The 23,943-nt window shown below is 42.5% G+C and overlaps 1 protein-coding gene across 4 annotated transcripts; it reads left to right on the forward strand.

Moving 5' to 3' along the window:
- Positions 1 to 4: 4 nt before the first annotated feature.
- Positions 5 to 22,515, forward strand: mecr (mitochondrial trans-2-enoyl-CoA reductase). 4 transcript variants are annotated; one of them, XM_029679990.2, is made up of 10 exons: positions 5 to 101; positions 15,624 to 15,721; positions 15,879 to 16,010; positions 18,269 to 18,412; positions 18,742 to 18,844; positions 19,350 to 19,452; positions 19,540 to 19,613; positions 19,729 to 19,789; positions 19,974 to 20,046; positions 20,332 to 22,515. In XM_029679990.2, the coding sequence occupies exons 2-10, from the start codon at positions 15,634 to 15,636 to the stop codon at positions 20,493 to 20,495; spliced, it is 942 nt and encodes a 313-aa protein (XP_029535850.1). In that variant the 5' UTR covers positions 5 to 101; positions 15,624 to 15,633; the 3' UTR covers positions 20,496 to 22,515. The 4 variants fall into 4 exon arrangements, with proteins under 4 accessions (XP_029535850.1, XP_029535847.1, XP_029535848.1 ...); XM_029679987.2 differs by lacking the exon at positions 5 to 101 and adding an exon at positions 15,171 to 15,475; XM_029679988.2 differs by lacking the exon at positions 5 to 101 and adding an exon at positions 15,172 to 15,397.
- The last annotated feature ends 1,428 nt before the right edge of the window (positions 22,516 to 23,943 follow it).

The following is a 23,943-nucleotide window of genomic DNA, read 5'->3' on the forward strand; positions in this document are numbered from 1 at the left end:
TTCCGCTCCCATTCATTTTCAACGGGAGCACGCAGACCAATGCGCATGAGATTGTGGGAAGGTGAGCAGTGCCAACCCTGCTAGCGGAGCGATAGAAAAAGGTCAGCACTGCTCTACTTTATGCAAATTATACTCAGCCACAGCCGCGGTTAACCAATTAGGTGAGGAGCAGATGTTTGCTTGAAAATCGTACATTCACGAAATATAGTTCAGCCTGTCATTAGTTCCGGGCAAACACAACCAAAAGAAGATGGAGGAAGCCAGTTATCGCTGTGTCTGGTTTTCCAATTATATATGATTTTGCTCTGCTAGAATACAGAGACAAAATCATAAGGAATGGAGGCATGGAGGAGGATTGCAGAGATTGTTGGTGTTGATGGTGGGTGAAGAGAGATTTTCACAACGATGTTTGCTTGTGCTGCTAGCTAGCTATGAACATCAAGCAACCTAAACCTCAAAACTGTGATCAAAGTCACCATTTGTGAAATGTGCCCACCAAAGGATAGAAATCAGCAGTAACATGCATTATAACATTGTAAATTATACACTAAGCATTAATTTCCCATGTAATATGCTACTAATTGGATTATGGTATCTTAACATTATGATTGTCATATAAACTCAGCAGAAAAAGAAATTTCCCTTTTTCATGACCCAGTCTTTCAAATATAATTTGTAAAAATCCAAATAACTTCAAATCTTCATCAACAATGTTTTTGTTACCTTACCTTTTTACACCTTTATTTAACCAGGCAAGTCAGTTCTTATTTTCAATGACAGCTTGGGAACAGTGGGTTAACTGCCTGTTCAGGGGCAGAACGACAGATTTGTACCTTGTCAGCTCGGGGGTTTGAACTCACAACCTTCCGGTTACTAGTCCAACGCTCTAACCACTAGGCTGCGCTGCCGCCCCAATGAACATGCACCTGTGGAACGGTCGTTAAGACACTAACAGCTTACAGACGGTAGTTCAATTAAGGTCACAGTTATGAAAACTTAGGACACTAAAGAGGCCTTTCTACTGACTCTGAAAAACACCAGAGGAAAGGGGCCCAGGGTCCTTGCTCATCTGCGTGAATGTGTCTTAGGCATGCTACAAGGAGGCATGAGGACTGCAGATGTGGCCAGGGCAATAAATTGCAATGTCTGTACTGTGAGACGCCTAAGACAGCACTACAGGGAGACAGGACGGACAGCTGATCGTCCTCGCAGTGGCAGACCACGTGTAACAACACCTGCACAGGATCGGTACAGCCGAACATCACACCTATGGAACAGGTACAGAATGGCAACAACAACTGCCCGAGTTACACCAGGAACGCACAATCCCTCCATCAGTGCTCAGACTGTCCGCAATAGGCTGAGAGAGGCTGGACTGAGGGCTTGTAGTCCTGTTGTCAGGCAGGTCCTATGGGCACAAACCCACCATCGCTGGACCAGACGACTGGCAAAAAGTGCTCTTCACTGATGAGTCACAGTTTTGTCTCACCAGGGGTGATGGTCGGATTCGCGATTATCATCGAAGGAATGAGCGTTACACTGAGGCCTGTACTCTGGAGCGGGATCGATTTGGAGGTGGAGGGTCCGTCATGGTCTGCGGCGGTGTATCACAGCATCATCGGACTGTGCTTGTTGTCATTGCAGGCAATCTCAACGCAGTGCGTTACAGGGAAGACATCCTCCTCCCTCATGTGGTACCCTTCCTGCAGGCTCATCCTGACATGACCCTCCAGCATGACAATGCCACCAGCCATACTGCTCGTTCTGTGAGTGATTTCCTGCAAAACAGGAATGTCAGTGTTCTGCCATGGCCAGTGAAGAGCCCGGATCTCAATCCCATTGAGGGCGTCTGGGACCTGTAGAATCGGAGGTTGAGGGCTAGGGAAATTCCCCCCAGAAATGTCCAGGAACTTGCAGGTGCCTTTGGTGGAAGAGTGGGGTAACATCTCACAGTAAGAACTGGCAAATCTGGTGCAGTCCATGAGGAGATGCACTGCAGTACTTAATGCAGCTGCTGGCCACACCAGATACTGACTGTTAACCCCCCCCCCCCCCCCCCTTCTGTTCAGGGACATATTATTCAATTTCTGTTAGTCACATGAACTTGTTCAGTTTATGTCTCAGTTGTTTACTCTTGTTATGTTCATACAAATATTTACACGTTAAATTTGCTGACAATAAACGCAGTTGACAGTGAGATGACATTTCTCTTTTTTGCTGAGTTTATTATAGCTTATTGCTCTTTCATTATGCTTGTGTCATGACTTATGGTTATAGCTCACTTCCTGTAAAATACACAGGCCTACTTGCACACAAATGGGTACTCTGGGTAAAGGAAATTGCAAATATATTTTTACCCACAATCAACATCTCTGCAATCCTCCTTCATGTCACTGACCTTCTGATTTTGTCTCTGTATTCTAAAATAATTCTCAGATAATAAACAAGGTAGAATTACAACGCTCCCCACGCCACATTATTTTGCTTTTTGATATTTTTAAATAGCCTACAAATTGTCAGCTCCTTATTTGCAGGTACAGTGCTGTACCTAGAATTCAAGTGTTGGATTTGCACTAAACAATTTTATGTCAGAAAAATCAGGTTCATGGTTGACCACATATACATTGTCTACTGGTATCATTTTAAATTGAGAACATACAGCTAGCTTATCAATATACAAATGATGTGTAAGTTTAGCTATTCTCTGCTTCAGATGTACAATGACAAGAGGCACATTGAATGCACAGTTATACATCATAATGTCATTATGAAAAACTGCAGAATGGTTTCACATGGCTGATATCCTGAGACAGAGTGACAATCAAATAAAACTGATTGGAAAGCTCACAACTGGATTAAAAGGTCATGTTCATTTGAGAAAGCAACACAGAAACACAGACAAATTAGAGACAGATCCCATTCACACCTTTTTATTGCAGAATTGTGATCTGTGATGAATTAACATTGACACATGTTCATTTTGAATAATGTTTTTAAGTTCACAATTAAAACGAGTTCAAACACTTCCCTTCAATGAATCAACACTGAATTAATCAACATATAATTTAAAAATGTACAAATAATCTAACTCATTTGTAAATGTTACACATCTTCATAAGTAGCTATTATAATTAAAGCATGATTTTGGGTGAGAAAAAAGTCCATACCAGACTTGGCCAACAGAGCTCCACTCCCTGATCTGAGCAGACTTCTATTCCAGCCTAGCAATAATACACATTATAGTCAACTCATTAGGTTTGATAAATTGAATCAGGTGTGTTAGTGCTGGGCTGGAACAGAAGCCTGCACACCCAGCATACCTCCAGGAGAAGGACTGGCCTGCTACAGTTGTAATACGTTTGTAGCCTAAATTGTGTGTGACTTTTAACTCTATTGTTGTATACAACATTTGCTAATTTATGTACACATACAACCCACGGCAAACAAGGATGTGCCAACAGTCTCTTGGGACATTCACTGGGACCGCTACATCTGCAGACAGGCTTTTCATAACTGAGGACAGACATAAAATAAAACTGGTCTTCCTCTTATTACAATTAGACTTTTATTACAATCTGTCTTCTTAGTTTTCCTCTCTAGAGAGTAAAAATTTTCTGACAGCTGGAGCAGAAAATACTTTCACCCTCTTCCGTTGCTGTTATCTACCAATGCATTTGGAGCATGAGTTTTTATTTTACAATGATCATATATGTTCTACTATATATTCTGTACAATAGGCCATGATTGTTTTGCTTTTTTACCTAAAAAACTTGAGGTCTACCTATATAAAAAATAAAAAAATCTGCATCCCTGTACAGGCTGGCCTGCTCTCCAGGCACCATCACATGAGCGTGAAGCCACAGACTATGGCCAAACTGGTGTTTCTAAAAATGAATTCAAAGGCACTGTAGAATGAGCCTAATAAGGCATTTTCGCAAAATGTATATTTAATTCTAAGTAAGTCACAGCCTATATGCGCAATTTAAATACTATTGTGATTTAATACAATGAAATGTTGTTTAAATGCTGAGCTCTCAATGTCCCTGACTCCCTACCAGCCTTGTGTCCCACTTGCAAATTCTTCACAATGTATTTCTTTGTACGCCATAGCCTTGAAAAATATGAAATAATATAGCCTAAATAATTAGGCTCCCTGTCTGGCTCTTGACCTATTTAGAGTGTTTATATGCAGTTTAATATAACATGAAGCCTATTTGAAATGATGAGCGCTTCTTACATTACCCTTTTCATGTTTATTAAAATACTTTTCATTCAAATCATATAGTTTGGTTTCAATACTTCAAAACCAAATGGTTGGTCCAGGTAGTCACAAAAATAGATGAGTGTTGATTAAATTGGGATTTTAATGATTATTTTTTGTCCTGTGAGTGGAGCTGTTTATAGCAGAGCGGTTGGAAAGAATGTTGCGAGTCGTGCACAGGCACCACTCCATGTATGATAAGCGGAATTTCCGACCATTCAACTCTGCTCACATATACTGCTGTAGACTGAGCCTAATAATGCACTTTTAGTTTAATTTGTATTTCATTCTAAGTCAAAGCCTATATGCCAATTTATAGACTACAGGCCTAATGATTTAAAACAATGAAATGTTGTTTAAATCGTTCAGCCGCGACTCAGTGAAACATAAGATATTACAGTTTTTAATGTCCCGTTGGTAGGATAGTCTTGATCGTATATCATCCATTTTGTTTTCCAATAATTGCACGTTGGCCAATAGAATGGATTGTAGTGGAGGTTTACTCACTCGCCTACAAATTCTCTGCCCCCTTTTTCTCCACACAAATGACAGGTTTGGGCCGTAGCTAAATGACTTCATCGCCGTATTTGCATAATTGGCCATGTGCATGTAATTGTGATGGACAATGTAGGAGAGAGGAATAGTGTCGCGGGAGAGCCAAAAAGTGAGTAAAAAAAACACCCTAAATATGTTTAAAACTACAAATGAACTTTCTTCTGTAGATTCTTGTTTTTTTTATGTCACATTTCCAACCCTCCTCCTCTATCCGGGCTTGGGACCGGGAAAAGTGACCCAAAAGAAACACTTTGTTTTTTGTTTTTTTAAAGTTTAGTTTTCTTAATTTGGTTTGGTTTTGAGCCTTAGGAGCCAACAACAAGTCACAGTAAAACATGAACATTTTTAACCAAAACATTTTTTACATTTTTTTGTATGCAATCTACATTAACAATCTAAATGGACAAAAAAAGAGACAATAGAAACAACTGTCAATGGCAATGTGAGAAAATTATGATAACTAGTCTGGCCCTAATTCAGGTTAGTTGTTTTTTTTACAGACCCCCCTCCACACACACACAGGCTGTGCTGGCTGACAGAAAGAGTGGGTCATCGTCATTTTGGTCAAGGCTCTCTATGGCAGGTTCAGCAACTGAGGGAGCTGACTTAAATGAGTAAGCAGCTGATGTGCCAAAAAGCTGCAAAACATTATCAGGCAGCTGGTGCTCATAGCAAGCCTCACCAGACAGCTTCAGTCCATATCGAATGTATAGGATGGAGTTAAGGGTCTGCAAGTACATCCGATTTCTAAGTTTGCTTTTTACCACACTCATCTGGCTGAATACTCTCTCGACTTCAGCATTCGAGTGTGGCAAGGACAACACAGACACAGCAGCCATGGCAAGTTATTGAAATGGGTTGATATCGGCTGCATCCCTGAATTTCCAAATCTCACTCCAGAAGCCCAGTGTGTTTTTTGTCTTATTCCATTTACTAAGATGTATGGCATGCCATTGCTGGACAATCTTGGCTATCTCTGCAGGGGAGTAGCCAAGGAGCTTGGCTATTTTCTCTATTTCTCCAGGGCTCTTATTGTGCTTTAGAGTTTCCTCCACATTGAAAACTGACATGTACTGCAATGCTTCGATGTTGTCCGGCAGTCTCACCCTCAACTCATTAGTGAGGGAGATGGTGAAGGCTACACACCGCTTTCGGACATTGTTTTCATCCTCAGGCGCAAGGTGGAGCTCAGCTGCCTTTGACTTAAAAAGGTAACCACGGTACAGTTTGGGACTGATGTATCCATCTATTGGCCCTTTGAGTACATCAACATTTGCCAGTAGATTCAGCACCCTGCTGCTTACAGACTTGATTAGGCTAACCAAGCTGTCAAGTAGCTTAAGAAGATCTACTTGCTCTCCCTCAAAAGCCTTGATGGCTTTTGTACCTCACCCAGCACTGACTGTCACGCCCTGACCTTAGAGATCCTTTTTATGTCTCTATTTTGGTTTGGTCAGGGCGTGAGTTGGGGTGGGCATTCTATGTTTGTGTTCTGTTTTCTATTTCTTTGTGTTTGGCCGGGTATGGTTCTCAATCAGGGACAGCTGTCTATCGTTGTCTCTGATTGGGAACCCTACTTAGGTACACTTTTTCACAGCTGCGTTTGTTGGAAGTTGTCTTTGTTTGTGGGCACTATAGCCTTGAGCTTCACAGTCGTTTTTGTATGGTTTATTGTTTTGGTCGGCGTCATTCTTTAATAAAAGAAAAATGTACGCTCACCACGCTGCACCTTGGTCCTTTCATCAGCCGTGACAGAGACTTAAAAAACGTCAGATACAATATGTTTTGAGGATCACTGTATGTGGAGTATAAAACCTCAGCCATGTAGCAGTGTTCACTGGACTTGGTGACTGCGAAATGCAGCCTAAGCTCCTCCCACTGGTCCAAAATGCGTGAAACCGCAGGTTCAATGGAGAGCCAACGTGTGGCACACACCTTGGTTATCTGTAAAGGTTTCTCCCCACAGTTGATGGTCTCATATATGGCCTTGTAGGCCTCCCTGCGCTTTGGAGACACTGAAAACCAGTTATAAGTCTCTCGTACCAAGTACTTTACACTATGGGGGATGGTGTCATTGGAAGCATGACTTACAGCAAGCTGCAGAGAGTGGCACACACAGCGAATAAGAACCAGATACAGTGCCTGGCGAAAGTATTCGGCCCCCTTGAACTTTGCGACCTTTTGCCACATTTCAGGCTTCAAATATAAAGATATAAAACTGTATTTTTTTGTGAAGAATCAACAACAAGTGGGACACAATCATGAAGTGGAACAACATTTATTGGATATTTCAAACTTTTTTAACAAATCAAAAACTGAAAAATTGGGCGTGCAAAATTATTCAGCCCCCCTAAGTTAATACCTTGTAGCGCCACCTTTTGCTGCGATTACAGCTGTAAGTCGCTTGGGGTATGTCTCTATCAGTTTTGCACATCGAGAGACTGAACATTTTTCCCATTCCTCCTTGCAAAACAGCTCGAGCTCAGTGAGGTTGGATGGAGAGCATTTGTGAACAGCAGTTTTCAGTTCTTTCCACAGATTCTCGATTGGATTCAGGTCTGGACTTTGACTTGGCCATTCTAACACCTGGATATGTTTATTTTTTAACCATTCCATTGTAGATTTTGCTTTATGTTTTGGATCATTGTCTTGTTGGAAGACACATCTCTGTCCCAGTCTCAGGTCTTTTGCAGACTCCATCAGGTTTTCTTCCAGAATGGTCCTGTATTTGGCTCCATCCATCTTCCCATCAATTTTAACCATCTTCCCTGTCCCTGCTGAAGAAAAGCAGGCCCAAACCATGATGCTGCCACCACCATGTTTGACAGTGGGGATGGTGTGTTCAGGGTGATGAGCTGTGTTGCTTTTACGCCAAACATAACGTTTTGCATTGTTGCCAAAAAGTTCAATTTTGGTTTCATCTGACCAGAGCACCTTCTTCCACATGTTTGGTGTGTCTCCCAGGTGGCTTGTGGCAAACTTTAAACGACACTTTTTATGGATATCTTTAAGAAATGGCTTTCTTCTTGCCACTCTTCCATAAAGGCCAGATTTGTGCAATATACGACTGATTGTTGTCCTATGGACAGAGTCTCCCACCTCAGCTGTAGATCTCTGCAGTTCATCCAGAGTGATCATGGGTCTCTTGGCTGCATCTCTGATCAGTCTTCTCCTTGTAAGAGCTGAAAGTTTAGAGGGACGGCCAGGTCTTGGTAGATTTGCAGTGGTCTGATACTCCTTCCATTTCAATATTATTGCTTGCACAGTGCTCCTTGGGATGTTTAAAGCTTGGGAAATATTTTTGTATCCAAATCCGGCTTTAAACTTCTTCACAACAGTATCTCGGACCTGCCTGGTGTGTTCCTTGTTCTTCATGATGCTCTCTGCGCTTTTAACGGACCTCTGAGACTATCACAGTGCAGGTGCATTTATACGGAGACTTGATTACACACAGGTGGATTGTATTTATCATCATTAGTCATTTAGGTCAACATTGGATCATTCAGAGATCCTCACTGAACTTCTGGAGAGAGTTTGCTGCACTGAAAGTAAAGGGGCTGAATAATTTTGCACGCCCAATTTTTTAGTTTTTGATTTGTTAAAAAAGTTTGAAATATCCAATAAATGTCGTTCCACTTCATGATTGTGTCCCACTTGTTGTTGATTCTTCACAAAAAAATACAGTTTTATATCTTTATGTTTGAAGCCTGAAATGTGGCAAAAGGTCGCAAAGTTCAAGGGGGCCGAATACTTTCGCAAGGCACTGTATTTGAAGCCATACTCCTCCTTCAGCACTTTATGGACCCCATTGTTAATCCCCATAATAACAGAGGCATTGTCAGTCCCTATCCCCAGGAGTTTCTCTTTTTTAAGAAAACACTTGTCGAGGAAAGCCACAACAGCACGGGCTATAGATTTGGCATATCCTCCCTCCAACTCAACAAGCTCCATAAATGTTTATACAATTGTCTGCTTGGTGTCACTAAAGTACCTTATTACAACCCCCAGGTACTTAGAAACACTTACATCCCATGGACTCATCGAGGAGGAGGCTGAAACGCTGGTCACCCACATCTGCGACCAACTTTTTCAGAAAGTATGGTGCTAGAACACCATTAATAATTTCTGTGCACTTTGAAGTGGGTAGCAGCTGTGGAGTCTGAGAAAGCATCTCTTTCTGCTTCTCCAATGTGATCATATGCCAGCATGGAACAGTGCTCAGCAATAGCTAATGCCATGGTGGCCTCAGCCGTTTTTGCAGAGTCCATTTTTTTAACCATAAATGGCAGCTTGTTTTGGGTGGAACTGTTATAAGGCTTTGCCTTTTGAGTATGTTTTTGAGTTGTCGTGTTTTAATTACATCACTAAGTTTGGCGTAGAAATCAGCCTTACAATACAGGCAATATGCCCGTGTATCATCTTCAATAATCGGCTTCAACCAGCCTTTGAATTCAGGGTTTGATTCCCACTCCTTTCTGTATTTTTGAGTGTACAGTTTAGACTGAGACATGATGAGCTAGCCAGCTAGATGTTTAGCTTATGTCACAGAAAGGCACACACACAGTGGACAAGGTGATTAAGTGACTGAGGCTGTGTGTGATTCACTGTGCAGTGATTTATTTTTGTGCAGTGATTTATTTTACACAAAGAACATTTTACATTTCTATCCCGCCCTGAATGTAAGCCAGGGCGGGATCAGCCAGCGGCGGCTTCCCGCATGCGCGATTCATTTGCAGTCTGGACGCGGAGGGGTGAACATTTCCTGCTCTGACTGCAGCTGTGAGGGACTGCTGTGCGAGGACTGGTCCACCTGTGAGTGCTTTGGGATGGTGGTGGGGCCCACGGCAGCACCCCCTGCTCGTTGAGAAGAGTAAGAACGACACGCGCTTTCACGTCAGTCTCCAAAAGTCTCCATTAACACCAGAAAAAGTTGATAGATTAGTCGCTAGTCGATTTTTTTGAAAATGTGTCGCTAGAGGGGTCTTACTGCTAAATATAGTGACACGGTTGCTTAATTGGCAACACCTCAAACATGAAACTGAAACAATAACGCCTGGGCAAGGAACCAAAGGGAATGACGTATACAGGGAAGGTAATCAGGCAGATGATGGAGTCCAGATGAATGATGAGGCGTGCGTAATGATGGTTGCAGGTGTGCGTAATAATGAGTAAGGCGTTATTCTGTAACGTGCGCTGGGAGTCAGGAAGCAAGTTCAAGGAGTGAATAATTTAATAAATAAACAAAACAAATTACAGAACAAGAACCATGAACAACGCACAGACATGAAACTGAAACAATAACGCTTGGGGAAGGAACCAAAGGTTAACATATAAAGGTTGACATATATAGGGAAGGTTATCAGGCAGGTGATAGAGTCCAGGTGAGTCTGATGAGGCCCAGGTGCGCGTAACGATGGTGGAAGGTGTGAGTAATAATGAGTAAACTGCTGACAACGAGCGCCAGAGAGGGGGAGCGGGTGTCGACGTGACAATTGTAAATGAAAAACTCATGCTCCAAATGCATTTGTAGACAACAGTAATGGAAGAGGATTATTGGATTTTCTGCTAAAGCTGTCAAAAAAGGGAGTAGGTGGAGTGGAGATTTTAGCATGTAAATCTTGGTGGGGCAAAACAATCTAAATGTTTTATATGCATGTCAGCAAAGCCATAACACAGCACAACACTAAACAATACATTCACTGCATTATAACGGTGTCAAACGGTGCCCTCAAACTGATAGGTACTACATAAAGCTGTCTCAACAGCAGAAATTTCTTTTCAGTACCATGGAGTGAATCGTTAACGCTGTTAAACCTGGCTATGAGCGCAGTTTTGTCTGGCAGTGAAACAGTTCATTCAGCCCCATTTACTGCCTTCTAAAAAATATGGCTGATATGGCTGACTTGCTTAAACAAAAATGATTTCTCCTGACAATTGAGACTATGGCATAAGGGGACAATGAGCGGATAAGAGGCAATCCGTAATTCCGATAAAGACATTAATGAACGAGCTAGGACGGACGTAGTCATATAACTATTTGTTCAGCACTTTTGAAATATACAGCAACAGAATTCAGAACAGTTGATAATAATGTGTATTATTGCTGGGCTGGAATAGAAGTCTGCTCACCCAGGTAGACTATAGAGTGGAGCAAGTTTGGCCACCTCTGGTATGGCTGTTTCTGTCCCCAAAAAATGATGCTTTAGCAATAATAGCCCACTTACTACGATGTCTAACATTTACAAAGAAGTTCGATTATTTCTACATTTTGAAATTATATTCTGGTTAATTCAATGTTGATTCATTGAAGTGTTTAAACTTGTTTCAATTGTTCACTTTTCAAGATGAACATGTGTCAATGTTCATTCATCACAGATCACAATTTTGCAATAAAAAGGGGTGAAGGGTATCGGTCTCTAATTAGTCTGTGTTTCTGTGTTGCTTTCTCAAATGGACATGACCTTTTTGTCCAGTTGAGAGATCTCCAATCAGTTGTATTTGATTGTCACTCTGTCTCAGGATATCAGTGATGTGAACCCATTTAGCAGCTTATCATAATGATAGAGGAAAGCCCATACAATTGTCAGAGACTCCAGTCAAATCAAATCAAATCTTATTTGTCACATACACATGATTAGCAGATGTTAATGCGAGTGTAGCGAAATGCTTGTGCTTCTAGTTCCGACAATGCAGTAATAACCAACAAGTAATCTAACTAACAATTCCTAAACTACTGTCTTATACACAGTGTAAGGGGATAAAGAATATGTACATAAGGATATATGAATGAGTGATGGTACAGAGCAGCATAGGCAAGATACAGTAGATGGTATTGAGTACAGTATATACATATGAGATGAGTATGTAAACAAAGTGGCATAGTTAAAGTGGCTAGTGATACATGTATTACATAAGGATGCAGTCGATGATATAGAGTACAGTATATACGTATGCATATGAGATGAATAATGTAGGGTAAGTAACATTATATAAGGTAGCATTGTTTAAAGTGGCTAGTGATATATTTACATCATTTCCCATCAATTCCCATTATTAAAGTGGCTGGAGTTGAGTCAGTGTGTTGGCAGCAGCCACTCAATGTTAGTGGTGGCTGTTTAACAGTCTGATGGCCTTGAGATAGAAGCTGTTTTTCAGTCTCTCGGTCCCAGCTTTGATGCACCTGTACTGACCTCGCCTTCTGGATGATAGCGGGGTGAACAGGCAGTGGCTCGGGTCCTTGATGATCTTTATGGCCTTCCTGTAACATCGGGTGGTGTAGGTGTCCTGGAGGGCAGGTAGTTTGCCCCCGGTGATGCGTTGTGCAGACCTCACTACCCTCTGGAGAGCCTTACGGTTGAGGGTGGAGCAGTTGCCGTACCAGGCGGTGATACATCCCACCAGGAGGCTCTCGATTGTGCATCTGTAGAAGTTTGTGAGTGCTTTTGGTGACAAGCCAAATTTCTTCAGCCTCCTGAGGTTGAAGAGGCGCTGCTGCGCCTTCTTCACGATGCTGTCTGTGTGAGTGGACCAATTCAGTTTGTCTGTGATGTGTATGCCGAGGAACTTAAAACTTGCTACCCTCTCCACTACTGATCCATCGATGTGGATAGGGGTGTTCCCTCTGCTGTTTCCTGAAGTCCACAATCATCTCCTTAGTTTTGTTGACGTTGAGTGTGAGGTTATTTTCCTGACACCACACTCCGAGGGCCCTCACCTCCTCCCTGTAGGCCGTCTCGTCGTTGTTGGTAATCAAGCCTACCACTGTTGTGTCGTCCGCAAACTTGATGATTGAGTTGGAGGCGTGCGTGGCCACGCAGTCGTGGGTGAACAGGGAGTACAGGAGAGGGCTCAGAACGCACCCTTGTGGGGCCCCAGTGTTGAGGATCAGCGGGGAGGAGATGTTGTTGCCTACCCTCACCACCTGTGGGCGGCCCGTCAGGAAGTCCAGTACCCAGTTGCACAGGGCGGGGTCGAGACCCAGGGTCTCGAGCTTGATGACGAGCTTGGAGGGTACTATGGTGTTAAATGCCGAGCTGTAGTCGATGAACAGCATTCTCACGTAGGTATTCCTCTTGTCCAGATGGGTTAGGGCAGTGTGCAGTGTGGTTGAGATTGCATCGTCTGTGGACCTATTTGGGCGGTAAGCAAATTGGAGTGGGTCTAGGGTGTCAGGTAGGGTGGAGGTGATATGGTCCTTGACTAGTCTCTCAAAGCACTTCATGATGACGGAAGTGAGTGCTACGGGCGGTAGTCGTTTAGCTCAGTTACCTTAGCTTTCTTGGGAACAGGAACAATGGTGGCCCTCTTGAAGCATGTGGGAACAGCAGACTGGTATAGGGATTGATTGAATATGTCCGTAAACACACCGGCCAGCTGGTCTGCGCATGCTCTGAGGGCGCGGCTGGGGATGCCGTCTGGGCCTGCAGCCTTGCGAGGGTTAACACGTTTAAATGTCTTACTCACCTCGGCTGCAGTGAAGGAGAGACCGCATGTTTCCGTTGCAGGCCGTGTCAGTGGCACTGTATTATCCTCAAAGCGGGCAAAAAAGTTATTTAGTCTGCCTGGGAGCAAGACATCCTGGTCCGTGACTGGGCTGGATTTCTTCCTGTAGTCCGTGATTGACTGTAGACCCTGCCACATGCCTCTTGTGTCTGAGCCGTTGAATTGAGATTCTACTTTGTCTCTGTACTGACGCTTAGCTTGTTTGATAGCCTTGCGGAGGGAATAGCTGCACTGTTTGTATTCGGTCATGTTACCAGACACCTTGCCCTGATTAAAAGCAGTGGTTCGCGCTTTCAGTTTCACGGGAATACTGCCATCAATCCACGGTTTCTGGTTAGGGACTGTTTTAATCGTTGCTATGGGAACGACATCTTCAACGCACGTTCTAATGAACTCGCACACCGAATCAGCGTATTCGTCAATGTTGTTATCTGACGCAATACGAAACATATCCCAGTCCACGTGATGGAAGCAGTCTTGGAGTGTGGAGTCAGCTTGGTCGGACCAGCGTTGGACAGACCTCAGCGTGGGAGCCTCTTGTTTTAGTTTCTGTCTGTAGGCAGGGATCAACAAAATGGAGTCGTGGTCAGCTTTTCCGAGTCATAGACTGTTCTCACTGCTACCGCATGGCAAGCGTTACCGGAGCGCTAAGTCTAGGACCAAAAGGCTCCTTAACAGCTTCTACCCCCAAGCCATAAGACTGCGGAACAATTAATCAAATGGTCACCGGACTATTACATTGACCCCCCCCCCCCCCCCCCCTCCATGTGTTTTGTACACTGCCGCTTCTCGTTGTTTATTATCTATGCATAGTCACTTCACCCCTACCTACATATACAAATTCCCTCAACTAATTTGTACCCACGCACACTGACTCGGTACAGGTACCCCCTGTATATAGCATTGTTATTGTTATGTTATTATGTTACTTTTTATTATTTATTTTTTTAAACTTGAGTTTATTTGGTAGATATTTAACCAGGTAGATACCTGGTTAAGGAAGAATATAAAAAAGGGAAATAATGTGGCGTGGGTAGCGTTGTAATTCTACCTTGTTTATTTCCAGAGAATGATTTTAGAATAAAAAGACCAAATCAGAAGGTCAGTGGCAATAGAGAAGATATTGGTGTTGATGGCCACAATTTCCTTTACCCAGAGTCCCCATTCATGTGCATGGCCTATGTATTTTACAGGAAGTGAGCTATAACCATCAGTCATGACACAAGTAACCCCACCTCTTTAAGGAATACCTAGGATAGGATAAAGTAATCCCTCTCACCCCCTTAAAAGATTTAGATGCACTACTGTTCCACTGGATGTCATAAGGTGAATGCACCAATTTGTAAGTCGCTCTGGATAAGAGCGTCTGCTAAATGACTTAAATGTAAATGTAAGTATAATAAAAGAGCAATAAACTATAATATATGAGAATCATAATGTTAAGATCCCATAATGCAATTGATAGCATATTACATGGGAAATGGATGCTTACTGTATCATTTACAATGTGTGTTTTCTGATTCTGCATCAACACCAGCAATCTCCGCAATCCTCCTCCATGCCATTGACCTTGTAATATTGTGTCTGTATTCTAGCAAAGCAAAATCATATAGAATTGGAAAACCAGACATAGCGATGATTTGCTTTCATCCATCTTTCCTTGTTACGCTTGCCCATAACCAACGACAGGCAGGAACTGTGTTTCCTGAGCAATCTTCTGCTATTCACCTGCTTGGTTAACCGCAGCAGTAGCAGCGTGACATTTGCATAACGTAGAGCAGAGCGCCGCTCCTGCGCATTGCGCTTCTTGCTCCTGTTGAAAATAAATGGGGGCGGTACTTTGCCTGGCGAATTCGGAAGTGGTGGGACCCCTGCTTGACTCTGGCATGCCAAGGGTTAATCCAAGATGGCTGGTTTTACGGGTTCATGCTTTGTATGTTTTAAAATGAAGGTGTCACGTATCGCATGGTTATTATGTAAAAGATCCGAGGTGAGGAGGCATACAGTATGTAGAACATTCACCAGTGGATCCACCACCCGACAACAACAGCTATCAAGCGCGAGGGGTAGTATTTGTAGGTATTCAACTGAATCTTCAATCAATGGTTGTACGGCCCTGTTGTACAGAAACCACGGCGACCCGTCTCAAGTTGTTCAGTAAGAATGTTAGCTCAGGAAAATATTGAGTACTGTGTACCATTGAGTCTGGATGTAAGTGCAATGCTGCCGTGACGTGCTGTCATAGTTGCAGATTTATCTGAAGAGAGAATCCAGAGGCTTCAAATGTGTCTTGTGTGTTTTACAGGTTGGAGAGCATGGAGCTTCCCTCTGTTGGTGCTAAGAGTGTCCTTGTAAAATTGCTGGCAGCCCCCATCAACCCTTCTGACATAAACATGATCCAAGGTAAAAAAGGAAAGAAGAAAAACCACACTGGTGACATGCACACACACCATTACATTTATTGTTGAGTTCCTATCATGAATTAACGGGATCGAGATCAAATTGATCCTAACCATAGTTGTTTTATATCTAAAGCCAATGTCCCTATTTGGTCCTGCAGGTTCCTATGCCATCCTACCTGACCTTCCAGCAGTAGGAGGAAACGAGGGGGTGGGCCAGATCCTGGAAGTGGGCAGCCAGGTGAAAGCACTCAGACCAGGGGACTGGGTGATCCCAAGAGATGCTGGATTAGGTAAGTTAATACTTTATTGCTCACGAGATATCTATCTAGGTTTACATTCAAGCCCTTTCAATGGCCCTTCATGCTTTAGAATCCAGGGGCCTCATTTATAAACCATGTGAATCTACTAAATAGACCACAAAGCATGCATGCGCCAGCTTTCATGCTAAAGTTGCCATTTATAAAACCTGAACTAGATGTGAAAATGTGCTCACCTTCCTGCAAACTTTAGACCGTACCTACGCGCAGTTTCTAGTGGTTGAAGAATTGTGTTGCAAGTAGATTTGAATTTTGTGCACATGGGGGATATGAGGGACAGGCTTATTTATAGCAATCAACAGGTTAAGAAGAGAGAATCTATCATTTGTTTCTTTGCATTTTAAAATAATTAGAAATGGGTATCTATTTCCTAGGCCATTATTTATTTAATTTCCATGATCATTGCATAATAAATTCTTCACCTTTTCTGTGATGGTTTTATACTTACGAGGTAGCAAATAAAATCAAATTTTATTTGTCACATACACATGGTTAGCAGATGTTAGTGCGAGTGTAGCGAAATGCTTGTGCTTCTAGTTCCGACAATGCAGTAATTACCAACAAGTAATCTAGCTAACAATTCCAAAACTACTACCTTATAGACACAAGTGTAAGGGGATAAAGAATATGTACATAAAGATATATGAATGAGTGATGGTACAGAGCGGCATAGGCAAGATACAGTAGATGGTATTGAGTGCAATAAATCATTCTCTCCTATCATTCTGACATTTCACATTCTTAAAATAAAGTGGTGATCCTAACTGACCTAAGACAGGGAATGTTTACTAGGATTAAATGTCAGGAATTGTGAAACTCAGTTTAAATGCATTTGGCTTAGGTATATGTAAACTTCTGACTTCAACTGTATGTTATCAACCGTGCACCCTGTCGGATGCATAGAGCAAAAACATGAAATTATAATAGCCTAACTAATGGTCCCAATTAAATGAGAGATATGCATGGTAATTTGGTATATGGATACTATGGGAATGTGGACTCATCAAGGTGAGGAATTTATTCTGCAATGGTTATGATATGCATAACATGACCAAAAGTATGTGCCACCAGAGACTCTGGTTTCCCGCCCAGGCTCTGTCGTAACCGGCCGCGACCGGGAGGTCCGTGGGGCGACGCACAATTGGCCTAGCGTCGGCCGGGTTAGGGAGGGTTTGGCCGGTGGGGATATCCTTGTCTCATCGCGCACCAGCGACTCCTGTGGCGGGCCGGACGCAGTGCACGCTAACCAAGGTTGCCAGGTGCACGGTGTTTCCTCCGACACATTGGTGCGGCTGGCTTCCGGGTTGGATGCGCTGTGTTAAGAAGCAGTGCGGCTTGGTTGGGTTATGTATCGGAGGACGCATGACTTTCAACCTTCGTCTCTCCCGAGCCCGTATGGGAGTTGTAGCAATGAGACAAGATAGTAGCTATTAACAATTGGATACCACGAAATTGGGGAGAAAAGGGCGTAAAAATTATTATTATTATTATTATTATAAAAAAATTTAACAAAAAAATAAAATGTGAACCGTCTGTTCTACCGTTAAACTGCACTTCAGATTGTATCGCACACTATTTACTACTGTGAAGTGGGTCCAATTTAAATGATGGGGCAAATGGTTGCCTATCCTAACTTGTTGTAGGCTATTTTGCGAACAGTCTATGAAACCATCACAGTCAGAAAAGGTGAGGGATTTATCTGTATTGATCATGGAAATGAAAATAAAATAGAATATGCAGTGTGCCTACTTGTAATTAGTTTAGCATGCAAAGATAAATTGGTTTACACTCTTCTCACTAACTGCAAATGATTGCATCGTGTTACTATATTTCGCTGGGCCTACCTGTTTTTATTTTGTTGTTGTGATGAATAAGAGTGTCATCATATTATGCATTTGCACAAGGCTACTACTAGGCTACTCATGCCTTCTTGGAATGCAATACTTTAATCACTAGAAACTGCATATGCATGGTCTAAGGTTTGCTGGAGGATAAGTACATTTTCATGTAACATTCAGTTTTTATAAATGCCAACTTTTGCGTGAATTGGCGCACTTATGTTTTGGGACATATTTTGTGCCCACGCAATGTTTATAAATTAGGTTCCGGGGCCTTATTCATTAGGGAGGGGCACACATTATTAAAACGTCCCTCTCTGTTTCAGTCCGTTTTCTTCTATTTGGTTCCTAATGAATACGACCCCGTCCTTTTCTCTCTCTCTCTCTGAGCAGGGACGTGGAGGACAGCAGCGGTTTTAGCTGAAAACGATGTGATCTCTCTGCCCAATGACATCCCCCTGTTCTCTGCAGCCACACTGGGCGTTAACCCCTGCACTGCCTTTAGGATGCTCTCTGACTTTGAGGAGCTGAAACCAGGTGTGCTAAGTTCACCATTTCAACAAGTTGATGCTAAGCTAGCTGTCCCCCCCCCTTTACCCTTATCCAATACCTTTTTCACGCTACTACGCTAAGCCGAACAGTGCTATATGATTCTGGCCTTGTTATGCATCCACCTAAGTCTCTGGAAAGGAACATGTGAAACTAAATTGTCAGAGCCAGCAAAGTAGGTTCGGGTTGGCCCAATAGTGTTAAAAGGATACAAGTGAGCTTCAGTCTTTTTTCTATACAGAACCTAACTTTCCTTCATCACACTACACTGTATAATATGTTTATTGCACTGCCCTTTGCATGCGAGTTCATTCCAGGTGACACAGTGATCCAGAATGCAGCCAACAGTGGTGTGGGTCAGGCTGTCATACAGATCGCTGCTGCAAGGGGGATCCAAACCATCAACGTGGTCAGAGACCGGTAAATCCAAATGGCCAGTTTCGTATTCATCAGGGCACATAACTCAAAATCTTTTGCAATAGAAAATGTGTTTATTATGGGGTCCAAGGTAGTCGCTCGACTCCCTCCCTGTTTCAGTCTGATTTCTTCGATTTGGTGCCAAATGATTAGAACCAATGCATACTGCACTAAGCTACATTTCAAAAAGGGAACATCTGTGAATTAGTGACTGATTAGGAATTTGACCTTTCAGCAGCTGAAGTAAAACCATTGGGGGTTCCAGCTCTAATGATAACACTGGGTTATCAGCTGGAAATAATGAAAAGAGTCCTTGTACTAGACCAGGGTTGTTGTAAGTAACTCACTGTCATAATATAGCCTACTGCCCTAATAAAGTGATGTATTTTGTGCGAGAGGGACTGATATAGAAAATTCCTTAGAGAGCAGTGACTATATTAAGCAAGGTTGCGTATTCAAGAAGGCCCGTGTTAAAGAACTGCATGTACTTGTGTGCCCCTTTTCACAGGCCAGACCTCACACAGCTTATTGACAGGCTGAAGGCTATGGGCGCCAGTCATGTGATCAAAGAGGAGACCCTGAGGCGGCATGAAATGAAGGAACTTTTCAAGGTCTGTGGATATCAACAGTGCTCTGAGGGCCAAATTCTGATAATGATCTTTCCTTGGATGTAAATACACTATTTACCTTCCTTATAGACCTGTCCAAGGCCTAAGCTGGCACTGAACGGAGTTGGGGGAAAGAGTGCAACAGAACTTCTCCGTCACTTACAGTAAGTATTCAGGTGACTGAATTGAACCTTCTTTGTTGCCATAGCTTGATGTTCTGAGGTTCAAGTGGATTTGATATCTGATCAGGTAAATAGTCCCCTCCACAAACTTTTTCAGAGTTGGAGGGTCGATGGTGACGTATGGAGGGATGGCCAAGCAGCCAGTCACTGTTCCTGTGGTAAGACTGCTTCTTTCTTTAATACTACCCTTTTTCTACCATGTTCCTCTAGGAACTATTTCAACAGACTGTTTTCTCTCTCCATCTCACAAACATGGCGATAGCTTTTAAATGCTAATACCTATGGAAACCACTTGTGTGTTGTACATACTTACAAACAAATCATTGTCTGTCCTCTCCCCAGAGTGCCCTGATTTTCAAAAATGTGAAAGTCAAAGGGTTCTGGGTCACCCAGTGGAAGAGAACCCACTCTCAGGGTGAGCCAGATACAATACACACACACACACACACACACAAAATATGTAGGAGTCTGGAGAGACAGATTTATGCTCTGCATTTCTCACATGCCATTATTTATAGTGGGTCCAAGCTGGTACCTTTAATTTTGTCCCTCTGAATGTCCAGGGTCAAAAGTTACTTTCAATAGCCTGCCGATATGATGCTTTATAACCTGTTATATGGATGAGTTTGCATGCATGAGCTTATATAATGCCTTTATAAGGCTTATAATATGTTATGTCTGTATATTTCTGTCTCCCCAGATGAGGGGGCCTTACGGGGAATGCTGGATGAGCTCTGCTCTCTGATCCGCCAGGGAAAGCTGACCGCACCTGCCTGTTCTGAGGTAGGCCTCCAAGACTTCCGGAAAGCACTGGACACTGCCATGCAGCCGTTCACCTCAGCCAAACAGGTCCTGGTCATGTGACCCCTCAGGAAGGAAGGAACTTCCTGGACTTGTCCAATAAGAAACATTGTTTTGCACTGGGTGCCCAATTGAATACGACCCTGCATACAAAACGAAGTCCCGGGCACATTCAACGGGTGCAGCCCCAAGACTGCTGCTTCATCATTGTCGGAAATGCGTTGCTCAAGCACACGTTCAATAAATGTGTAGTTTCCGTAGTGGCTCAAAGTCCACTATATATATTATCAGCACCACTTTAAGTCATATTTCCTGACAACAGTTAATGGAAATTATTTCAGAATGGTCATGGATTCCTTGACAACTTATGTATTGTCGACATGTTTATTTCTCCTGAATGGTAACATTGTTATATCCTGGTCCAAGATCGGTTTGTGCTGTCTTGGCGACTCCTATGGTTATTACTATGCAAGACGGCACAAACAGATCTGGGACCAGGCTAACGTGGTTATGCAACACATGGTGTTCTGGTAAAACACTAAACATTTGTCAAAGATTAAGCTATTTTTAAAGAGTTCAAACTACTTGTTGTATGGACACGAGCAAATACCATCATGATGCGTGTTAGACAGGTTTATTGCTTTAAAAACAATAGCGCAGGGTCCAACTAGAGCTGTTACACTGACCATGTTAAATTCCATGTGAACATTAAGTTGTAGTAACTACTAGGCTTCTCTAAGCTCTGATGTTGCTGATGGTCATTAGTAGTCTACCAGACTTGCTAACTGCCTGGTACTCAGCATTCCATTGTCCCTTTAATCATTCTGACATCAATCAAATTTATCAAATCAAACACTTCATAAGAGCTCATTTCTCACAACATTTCTATAGGCTATGAAATGGTGTGAGAAAAGGGTTTTGATGGCCTCTAATAAAAAGAGGATCCCATCAGCTTTCTATAGGCTAGGCCTACTATATATATTAAGCACATTGCTTCGCTTTACAACAGGAGTATAGCCTACCTGGCTGGCATGGAAAATGAACCTCAGGCAAAGCGTCCTTCATTCGCTATTTAAATGCATAGATGACGTGTATTTTTTCCCCCATGCCGCCGTTGCGAGACAGGTGCATGGTAATGGTCCATTCTATACTGAACAAAATGATAAATGCAACAATTTCAATGAATTACGAAGTGACAGTTCATATAAGGAAGTCAGTCAATTTAAATAAATTAGGCCCCAGCTATGGATTTCGCATGGGTGGGCATAGCCCCAATCAATCCGAATGAGTTTTTCCCCACAAAAGGGCTTTATTACAGACTGGGTGGCTGGTCTCCGATTATCCCGCAAGTGAAGAAGCCGGAAGTGGAGGTCCTGGGCTGGTGTTTTTACACGTGGTCTGCGGTTGTGAGGCAGGTTGGACATACTGCCAAATTCTCTTAAATGACAATGGAGGTGGCTTATTGTAGAGAAATTAACATGACATTTTCAGGCAACAGCTCCGGTGGACATTCCTGCAGTCAGCATGCCAATTGCACGCTCCCTCAACTTAAGACATCTTTGGCATTGTGTTGTACAACATTTGAGAAATAAGCTTTTTGTGTGTGTGGAACATTTCTGGGAGCTTTCATTTCAGGTCATGAAACATGGGACTAACGCATGTTGCGTTTTATATTTTTGTTCAGTGTAAATCAAAACTAATTTAACACATTATTTAGTATATGTAAAGACAACATTAAGAATAGTCTGATGGGTGACAACATTAGCTTATCACTTGTGAATTATGTATTATCAATTGTGAATGATGCCCAGCATGTGCAGTAAAGCAAGAAACAGCACATGCCTTTTTTTGCAACTTTTTCAAATCATAGTCGCACACCTCATGTAGCCTAGCCCATAGGCCTATGTGTTTTGATCAGATTTGTATCACAACTAAAGTGGCCAAATAACATTAATTTGCTTTACAACCGATGTAGAGCCTACCTGGCATACATGCTGTAAGTAGGTGGCGCGTGATTTTCAAGTTTGGGGAAGATCATTTTCCATATTAAAAATGCACCTATATAATAAAGCATTACACATCGTCTTTGCTTTCATTTTTGAGAAGTGTATTCCCGCTGATTGATTGCATTTAGGAACATTTGCGCTTATAGCCTACTGCCATTGCTGCACTTATAATGTGAAGAAATAGCCTAATAGTTTATCAACAGTTCTAGTCTGTTTGCATCAGCCTCATTGCTTTTAAATGTTTTTTTGATGTGAGGGGTTGCATTAATTTGGGATCTATCGCATCCCACAACTGTCCCAGAGTAGGCTATGTTTGGAATATTTAATGTGGTGAAAGACAAGTTGACCAATAGAATAGGTCAACTTTTGTAGTATGGGGTATAGTAGATACCGTGCATTCGGAAAGTATTCAGAACCCTTTATTTTTTCCACATTTTGTTACATTAGACTTTTTTTCTCATCAATCTACACACCACCCCATAATGACTAAGCAAAATCAGGTTTTTAGAAAATGGAAATATGACATTTACATACACTTAGGTTGGAGTCATTAAAACTCATCACCACCATACTTCACCGTAGGGATGGTGCCAGGTTTCCTCCAGATGTGACGCTTGGCATTCAGCCCAAATAATTCAATCTTGGTTTCATCAGACCAGACTATCTTGTTGCTCATGGTCTGAGAGTCCTTTAGGTGCCTTTTGGCAAACTCCAAGCAGGCTGTCGTGCCTTTTACTGAGGAGTGGCTTCCGTCTGGCCACTACCATAAAGGTCTGATTGGTGGAGTGCTGTAGAGATGGTTGTCCTTCTGGAAGGTTGTCCCATCTCCACAGAGGAACTCTTTAGTTACCATCGGGTTCTTGGTCACCTCCCCGACCAAGGCCCTTCTCCCCTGATTGATCAGTTTGCCCCGGCAGCCAGCTCTAGGAATAGTCTTGGTGGTTCCAAACTTCTTTAATTTAAGAGTGATGGAGGCCGCTGTATTTTTGGGGACTTTCAATGCTGCAGACATTTTTTGGTACCCTTCCCCAGATCTGTGCCTCGACACAATCCTGTCTCGGAGCTCTATGGACAATTCCTTTGACCTCATGGCTTGGTTTTAGCTCTGACATACACTGTCAACTGTGGGACCTTTATATAGACAGTTGTGTATCATATCAGAACAACAGTTCAGTTCATTTTTGACAAGCATTAACTATGATAAATTATTACTTTTACCAATTCTTAATACCAATGTCTAAACATATGTCAAAGAGAATAACACATTCTATTTTTTTTTTTTATTCAAATTGGCATATACTCTCCATCACACTGTCAACTTCATCGCAGAGCCACAGGAACAGGAAGTTAGACCTATAACCCATCGGGAAAAATCCTAACAATCCAGCAGACCTAATCGGGTGAGATTTGTATCAGAACAAACACCACAACAATACACTCCTTCACATATCAAGGCGTGTAAACTTCAATCCAAAAACTTCAACAAAATCCAAAACTTAGACTTT

Source organism: Oncorhynchus nerka, linkage group LG14 (assembly GCF_034236695.1).
Source record: "Oncorhynchus nerka isolate Pitt River linkage group LG14, Oner_Uvic_2.0, whole genome shotgun sequence".
In the NCBI taxonomy this organism is placed as follows: domain Eukaryota; kingdom Metazoa; phylum Chordata; class Actinopteri; order Salmoniformes; family Salmonidae; genus Oncorhynchus; species Oncorhynchus nerka.